We start from the raw sequence: 9,198 nt of genomic DNA on the forward strand, positions 1-9,198 counted from the left end.
TTTAAAATAAGCTTTTAGTTTCTATGAAAAAAATTACTTTCCCCTGCCTGTGAAACTCACTGGAGAGACTAGTAAGGAAGAAAGATTTTTCTTTTCCTGAAAACCCTATTAGTGTACATTTTTGGAAAGTAGCCTTAATAAATATTGCATCATACTATAGCTATGTATCTGTTGACTTACATGAAAATTCAATGTGCATTTCTTAAATAAGCACAGAATCCGAGTATAATTTTTCAGACCAGTGGTTTTGCTATTGCATGAAAACTTTCTTAATCAAAGTTTATCTCAAAGAACAGACGCTGACAGAGATGAAGTAATCATGTGGCTATGAAATAATCTGCTGGAGGAAGAACTGTTTTCCCAAGTGGCGTTGGGGACTGAACAGCCAATGTATTTCTTTGGGTAAAACACACTGTGCTAAGTTCTTTCTAATCAGGCATTCTCTGTACAAAAAGCAGATAGTCTCCCTTGTGTAATTTTTAATTGATTTTTCACTGCATTACAAGAGATCGTTGGCACCAGTCCAGGAAAAGGCAGGCAGGGAATTCGTCAAAAACTAACTCATTGATCACTGGATCTGACGGAATAATTAGTACTTGATATTTTCAACACAGTTTCATTCTGTTATTTTGACTTCTGGAAGCAAGACATAATCCCTCCGTACCAGAAGATATACTGAGCAAAACTATGATTTTAAAAATTCTTCAGCACACTTACTCATTTTTTGGAATCTCCTTGTAGGAATTGCTAAGGTTTTCTTTTATTGACACTTTAACAGGAGCAGTACTAGTTAGACGTGCTCAGTTTTACAAAGAAGTCAATTTTGGGGGCATTTTATTTATGATGGAGATAAGTCATAGACAGTACAAGTCTATTTGGTGTATCCATTCCCAAACATTTGCAGTAGTGGGCCTTCAGATGTGTTCATTAATAATAATGATATTTAAAAAAAAAAAATCTTGGAAACCAACAGAAATGATGAAGGGATATCACACTAGCTTCAAAGATGCAGTAGACTTCAAACAATATCATGTTGTAGTTCCAAGATCTGGGCAGCTCTACTCTCTAATGAAATTTGTAAGATAAATCAGTATATACAAGACTTCTATCTGAGGGTCGTCTATGAATTTGCAAATGTGTTTAACTCAGTAAATTTTACCACAGCCCTGTTTAAAAATATGGATATTCATGGGTTGTTTTTTTTCTTCAGCATCTGTGTTTTTAATGCAGTAGACAAAAATGTCGTCTCAAAGTGTCCCAGAACATTAAAGAAGAAGATTGCTTTTTATATGTATCAAAGCAAAAGTAAGAGTTTGATGCCCTGCTCAGTCTTTGAACTTGCTGCCAAATTTGAGCATAAAGTGAAACTTCATTGCCTACATTGGTAATGGCTTACAAACTGTGAATTTTTCAAATTACTGCTTCTAGCTGGCACTAGAAAAACATTCAGTTGCTTTGTTGTGGTTTGTTTGTTTTCCTTAGGAGTTAGATTATTTTCAGGTACATTGTTTTTTACTTCTTTGGAGAGACCTTTGCTGTTCTTTTGGGGGACAAGGTTGTCAAGGTTTAAAAAAATATTTGTTTCCCTCTCCCTTACAGGAGACCTTCAAACAAAAAAGAAATAGAAGCCATTAACCTACCTTGTTCAGAGAGAACACTAAATCAGCACAATATGGCACAGCACAGTATTGCCCTTGGATTATTCATGATGACTGTTTTATCACTGTTGGATGGAAGTTCAGCTTTCCTGTTAAATCAGCGTCTGAAGGGAAGATTTCAAAGAGACCGTAGAAACATCCGCCCAAACATCATCCTTGTTCTCACTGATGATCAGGATGTAGAACTTGGTAAGAGCCCAACATAAAGAGAATTTTAGCTAACGAGCATGGCACTGCTTTTCCTTAAAACTAGATTCTTGTATTCAGAAGAATTATTTTTTTCCAGTATGAAAAATGACAGGAAGAACAAGTAGCAAAAGTTTAAACCTACATTTATATAGAAAATACTTTCTGTTTGTATGCAATTCAAGAACAGCAAAAGTTAGTCTCAACTTAAAATGTCAAGTTTCCTGTTTCTGTGGAAATAGGAGATTCCTGCCTATCTGTCTTTATCTACACACCTACACTATGCTTCTGGCAATTGCAAGTATAACCTGGGAAGCTACATGCCAAAGCAGTAAGTTTAAATTCATAACTGATTATTGCACCATGTAATTACCCGAATTTTTTGTGTAATTGCAGACATTCATTGCGTATACAATTTTAATTTTAATTACTTAAATGTTGCCTAATGTAGTCATACTATTCTTGGTATGGTCCATTTAGATCCGTAGTTAATTACTGACCAAAATCACTTAGTATGAAAAGCTTCTACTGTGTTATTTAGCGCTATGTTAATTGTTGAAGAAAGAAGATGAAGTTTAAACATGCGCTTTGCCTAATGGTTTGGAATAATGAATTAAATGACAAAGTCTGGGTTTTGTTCTGTTACCTGAGCAAGCTTATATTTACCAGATGTTGTCTGTAGTTAGAAGTGATTAACACAAACCAGTTTGCATTAATAAATTTGCATTAGAAATGTGAGTGTGAAGCCTGGATCATCTGAAAGATGAGAGCTTGTATATGTGTGGTCTGGTGGGGTTTTTTTGACAGTTACTGCATCAAATTTCTAGTATGGATGGGAAAAACTGTTAAACAGACCTCACGAAGAAGTAGAACACAACAGTAAAGTTAGTCAACTTTTATTACTTACACATTTACTCGTCTAGTTGAGAAGTTAATCACAGCAACATGGCAGTGCTCTTGCAGATGCTTCCTTTTCATCAGTATTACTGCATGTCTGCAGTAGCAAGGCTTTCTTACCACCTTTGAGAAGGATGTGATGTCTATGCTACTGCAGACACATCCTTCTCAAAGGTGGTAAGAAAGCCTGCTATGGCAATAACCTCACCGCATACAAATGTAATTCAAATTAGTAGGATCAGAAGATTTTGTTGTTGTTATCGTCACTTTTTTTTATAAGTGTTTATTTGGATCACAAATAAAGCAGTTTCAATAATGTTTAGCCAAAGAACATAAGTACGTTATCTTACGTGCTCAGAAGGTGGTCCTAATAAATTTATCATCTTCTGTTTTCTGCTGGCCAGTCTGTTTCTGATGCAATTGTCTAAGTCCTTTGGGCAGGATACTTCTCTTCTCTGATAATCTGATGCTTTCCTATTTCAAGCATAATGGGCATGTGTCCACACAAATTAGGATCTAACTAAGGAAAATCTGTTTGATGAAGCTGAGATTTGATATTTGTCTTTTGCCTCTAATGGGTTTGTGAGACTCAATATATGTTTAAATTAATTTTTATTCTTGTCTGTTATCTGGTGAGCTGTCCAAGTTAATCAAAATTGCCATTTGTGGGGATTGTGGTTAATGCATTTAAGATGAAAACAAGATGTGAATTACAAATAAAAGCTAAGGAAAACTTGGAAGCTATGAAAGTGTAGTAGACAAAGCTGTACGTAACAAAGATTTCAGCTGTTTTGAAGAATGTTTTGTAACTGATAGGTGGTGTAGCTTTCATTGGGTTTTATTGTGGCTACTTTTGAAGCAAAAAGGAAGACAACACAATCTCAAGTGCTCTTAACAACCTTTCCTTTATTTAATTTAAAATAGATTTAACAATGTTTCAGTAGCAGGTGCAGTTTACCAGCAAGACAATGTCATCCTTCCAGGAAGGGAGTACAATTTTTATATATATATCTTAAAAAAAATAAAAATTGTACTACTGTTAGTCATGACTTTTACTTGGGAAACCAAACCTCAGCCTTGTATTGAATAAATAGAACGACTGATGAAGAACTGATGAAAAAGATGCAGAATCTCCAGGTCAAAGGAGAATGAGTGCAAACTGTAATGGATGCAGATGGGAGAAGACAAATGGGAACACCAAGAACTACAGAAACATACATGCTCATTTGTCTGTCTAATCAAAAGAGCTGTACTGACAAGCAGAATATAAAGAAGAGAAATATACTGACAAGGAGAAAGAATTAATTAGAAACAAAGACTTTTTCTTTCCCCATTAGGGCCATTTAAGTCCAAGTTAGTAAAATGCTGATGTCCCTGGTGTGATGGACTCAGCATCTGCAGTTTAATTAGGTTTGCCTACCATATTGCTGTGGTTTAACAAAGCAGCTTATTTCATTATCTCATAGCTGGAGAAAGATTTAGTTATTCAGGAGATATTTCAGCCATGTAAGATAAATTTGAATGAGAGGAGATTTGTATGTTTCTGCATCTTCCTCTGAAAAACTGTGAAAGTGGCATGGAAGATAATCTTTCTTAGTTATCATACATGGAGATTAGGGCCTTAGGGCTTCGTTAAAATTAAATATGAAGGGGGGGAAAGGAAATTAAGATGTGAAAATGGTGCCTAATGAGGTTCAAATATGATAAAAATAGAAGGCTTTCAGGGACAGTTAATTAACATTCTGGGTCTCAGTTAACTTACCTGCATCTGGATATCACTTCTTAAATTGTGCTCCAGAGTAGACTGAGTCATTTGGCACTTAATACAAGTTCTTCCACAGCTGAAGTTCCCTAAAACTCATGTAAATTATGATCTCTGACAACAAAACACAGCTAATGAGAAAGTCAATATTATTTCATAAACAACTAGTATATTTTCTCTACTGATATTAGTCAAAATATCAGCCTTATCCCTAAAGTGAACTGTGAAGACATACTAAGCAAAGTTGTGGATACCACACAAATTTGAAGTGGAATTTCAACCTAGGTTTTGCTTTACTGTTCAGTGAGCAGCTTGAATGGATCAAATTGGTTAAACTTTCATATTGTCACAGTAGTCCAATGGATATTATTTTTTTAAATGGCTTACATATTTCACATTTAACTATTAAATCAATTTTATTTACTATCAGTGATCTTAGGCAGGTCACAGAACATTTTCTGAATTAAATATTGACACTTCAATCCATGATTTCACTTGGTACCTCCGCTAATGAAACCCCAGAAGGTTTTCCAACTCAAAAGGTGATTTGGTGAGGTTCCAGTTGCTGATTAACACATAACTGATCTTCTGCCACAGAAAGATCAATTTCTACTTCTTCTCACAATTCTATGTTTGTATTGGAGGCAAGCTGAAGAAAACAAGTTTTGGTTGGCTGGTTTAATACTGTTTAAAATATTTAAAGCTGGCCTATTTTAGACTGTACAGAAGAGTATGCTGGATTTTTACCTTCCACTGATCTGTCACTGTGTATTAGCTCTCAAGCTGGGGAAGCGGATTAGATCATATGTTTTTGTATTAAAGACTGTTGATATATAGGGCCTTGTCATTACAGCAGTTTTATTAAAGGAGGTTACTGTCCTCAAGGGAAGTCTTAACATGTACTGTTATTTATGCACTGATGCCTCTGTCATTTAAAAAGGTTGTTAAATTGTATTTTAATATTGGCATGACAAAACATTCTCTCGGTCTGCCTGTTTATGCTTGGGCTAGCTCATAAGATAACACAGAGGAAACATCCACAGTTTTCAGGCTCGCATACTGTATAATTGACTGTTATAATTGTTAACTTCTTGTTAGTGCCTTTGAGTGCTAACATTTATCCCACAGTTAGGGAAATGAAAAATCTTGCTTTCTTCAGAAACTTCTTTTTGATTTGTGAAGCTTAGCAAGTTCTAAAGGGGGAGTGCAATAACCTGTCTTGGTTCTGGTTACAAAGTGGTGCGACAGAAAAGCGCTTAGACCTGAGAAATGCACTAACAAATTTTAAATTCTTTTTTGTATTAATTCCAACAAAATTAACTCAAGAAAACTAATACCATGGCAATTTTTAGGTGAAATGACCTAGAGTAGCAATTAACATTCCTTCATGGTGCCAGAGAGTCAGATTTTGTATGTGACTTATGACCATTTTCCCTCTAGGTTTTGACTCCTGGTTACATTAATGTGCCCTGTATCAAATCGACTTACTGTTGCAATTTCATAATGAAATCTCTGCCTAAAGAGCTTAGAAGAAGCCTAAACCCATTATTGACAGAAACAACATACAGTTTGTGCCAGATGGTTGCAGGATGCATTGATTAAAGCTGAACTATTAATCCAACTCAACCATGGATAATTTAGTCCCAACCCTACTCCGGCATGAACCATCTTCATCTCCATGTTGTCTGTTGACTTTCCCTGCTCGTAACAAGGAAGGAGGGTTGGTGATGGAAAGGTTTACTTTCCTTTGCAAGGTCATGCCAATAACAGGTACCATGACAAGTTCTCTGGAAAATGGAAATTCTTCCTAGATCAAGTATAACTCACTCTGGTGCAGTTTAAACTATCAGATAGATGAGAGAAGCTAAATGTCTTTTATTTTTTTCTGATCCTTGGTGTTTCTTCCTGAAGGAAGAACTCTGATATGGATCCAGATTTAGCTAGGTGGGTGTCTATGGTAAAGATCCAGTCTTTGTCCAAAGCCTTGTCTTAAACAGGAAACAGAACAGCCATTTGGCAGCAGTGTGGCTTTTAGTAACTGTTGGCAAAAAAACTTTGACTCTTGTTACCTTAATTCATCCAAGTCCCTGCCAGTTATACTTGTTTGTTTTTAGATGATGGTTATAAACTACGTGGTGTTATCTGTCCCAAGTAGTCATCTAAAAATCTGATTCTGCAGAACCAAGCCTAAGAAAATTCAGAGAGTTTTAGGTAATACTATTATCAAAGTGAATTAAGTGGATAGGTAGAACTCAGTGGGCTGGTTACGGAAATAGTGAAAGTCACATAAATCAATACCTGGTAATACATTAGGGAAAAGTATTTTCTATCTAGAGAACAACTCCAGCAGACCCTGCTTGAGCAGGGGGTTGGACTAAATCTCTAGGCGTCCCTTCCAACCTCAGTGGTTCTGTGATTACAACCTTCAGCCTTTTGCAGAAGCTTGGCACAAAAAGCAGTACATCAGGTATCTTCTGAAACCAAGGATTAAATAATGCTTAAAGAGTATGAAAGTTTTGGTCAGGGTTGCTGCACAAAGTGAATTTTACCCTCAGGCCACATTGTCTCAGCCTATTCATGCTGGTTCTTGCCTTCAGCTACTGGCACAGTACTAGTGGCTCCAGAAAGGCTGCACAGATGGTGCAGATAGTTACAGCAGTAAATCTTGAGCTTACAAACAGAAATTAAAAAAGCATTATGATCTATATCAATGGGTTTGAGTCAAATCTTAAACTAGGACTTCAGTATTTGATCCTTCTTAAAACAATTGGAGGGATTCTCTAGAGGAGAGAGAAGAATTTATTTGGATTTGGGTTCACTATGAGATTACAGTGCCCTTACTACCTGTGCTCCATTCTGGTCTCTGAGGTAACACATGGGCTCTTAGGTAGCTTTTGTGACTGAAACAAGAAAATAATTCTGAGACGGTTTTGTTCTTCCAGGTTCCATGCAAGTGATGAATAAAACAAGGCGGATCATGGAACACGGAGGTGCTCATTTCATCAATGCCTTTGTGACAACACCCATGTGCTGCCCATCTCGGTCCTCAATTCTTACAGGGAAGTATGTCCACAACCACAACACCTACACTAACAATGAGAATTGCTCTTCGCCGTCCTGGCAGGCTCATCACGAAATACGTACGTTTGCAGTGTACCTCAACAACACAGGGTACAGGACAGGTAAGATAAAGGCTGGCTTTATCTGAAAGCTTCCATAGACTTATTATACAGAGGCTAATGTTTGTAATATTTTAATTTGTTCTTGTAATGGGCTGCAGCAGTGCAGAATATTAGAGTTTTAGTCCTGCATGTAGGTTTAGCTTCCATATACTTTTACTTGAGGTAATTTAAAAAAAAAACAAAACAAACTTTTTTCAGAAGCTAGGAGGGATAACGTAATGTGCATGCTGGAACTGAAGGCACAGCACATGTAGAATATGCCCTGCAATTGCCTGAAGTGCATAGAACAGACAAGAAAGATGCTATGGAAAGGAATTAGTAATTTGATTTTTTCATAAAACAGATACATTAATCAAACTAAGAATACAAGAGAAGGGACTGCTCCTTCTCTGCTTTGGGGAAGAGATGCCAGCTGGATTGGTTTCTCCAGACAATCCACTCCCAGAAAGGTGTTTAGGATAAGTAATGACTGAGGAATAATTGGCAAGACCAAATGTGCTCCTGAGAAACAAATGTTCCTCTTTGCACATGATGCTCCTTAGGAACAAAGATCCTGTAGAAAGGATTTCAGAAAATATGTAGCATGTGTTTCACACTTATTTCTGTCTTGCATTCTCCAGATGTGAGATGTAGGTCCTTGCCTGTGACAGTGGTTTGGTCACATTTCTTGCTAATGCCTTTTGTCATTATGAGAAACAGCCATAAACCTGCTTCTATTTGTGTTATTTATAGTATATATACTGTAGTATTGTAGTGTAGTTGTTATTGATAGTATGCATTTGTGCTTTGAATTTATGGCATTTGAGACTTCTAGAAACTAGGATAAATCTTGAATAATAATTGTAACAAGATCATTAATTTCTTTCTAACTATGCACATGAGTTTTACATGTCATTGCTGCAAAGTCTTAATCTTAAAACAAATAGGTAATTTCTTTGGTTTGTGTTTCTGAAATAAAGACCTGAATTAATCTGGAAAGAAATAAATTAGGGGAAGTGCACATATCTTATTAATTGGTTGCCATTTCCCTCCATTTATCATTCCTGGCACTAAGACCAGTATGAATACCACACCAAGGTTAATGTTTTATTCTTCATAGATTGTTTTGTGCTTACTGATGTTTGTCTGTTGTAATAATTTAATGACTATATTTCAAGCACTTGCATTTTCAAGCACCTGCAGTTTCTACAGACTTGCACAGCTATTGCAAGTGTCCTGGTATTCTTATGTCTTATATTTTTACATTAAATTAAATTTAGACCATAGATCTCAGTGAATATATGTTACATTTTCAGTCTATCTCTTTATTAGCAAACTGAATTTATTGCAACATACAGAAGTAGTACTTTTACAAGTGCAAAGAAATCTTCAGGTGTAAATGATATCCTCATTCATGTGGTTAAATGTAATACATTATCATACAAATCTAAATGGGAATTGCCATTATTGGAGGCTGGTATTCATTTCTATCTTCAGTTAAAGTCTAGTCATCCACTATGAAGGATGTCAGCAG

At 36.0% G+C, this 9,198-nt stretch overlaps 1 protein-coding gene across 2 annotated transcripts in view; it reads left to right on the forward strand.

Annotated features, from left to right (window-relative positions):
* The first annotated feature begins 1,618 nt into the window (after positions 1 to 1,618).
* The window catches only part of SULF2 (sulfatase 2), a 62,931-nt gene continuing 55,351 nt past the window's right edge, over positions 1,619 to 9,198 (forward strand). For both annotated transcript variants that reach the window (XM_010189121.1, XM_010189120.1), the window contains exons 1-2: positions 1,619 to 1,847; positions 7,446 to 7,685. In XM_010189121.1, coding sequence (XP_010187423.1) covers positions 1,673 to 1,847; positions 7,446 to 7,685 — 415 coding nt within the window. In that variant the 5' untranslated portion in view covers positions 1,619 to 1,672. The remainder of the gene's footprint in view (positions 1,848 to 7,445; positions 7,686 to 9,198) is intronic.

The sequence above is a fragment of the Mesitornis unicolor genome, unplaced genomic scaffold (genome assembly GCF_000695765.1).
Source record: "Mesitornis unicolor isolate BGI_N332 unplaced genomic scaffold, ASM69576v1 scaffold9977, whole genome shotgun sequence".
NCBI classification, from domain to species: domain Eukaryota; kingdom Metazoa; phylum Chordata; class Aves; order Mesitornithiformes; family Mesitornithidae; genus Mesitornis; species Mesitornis unicolor.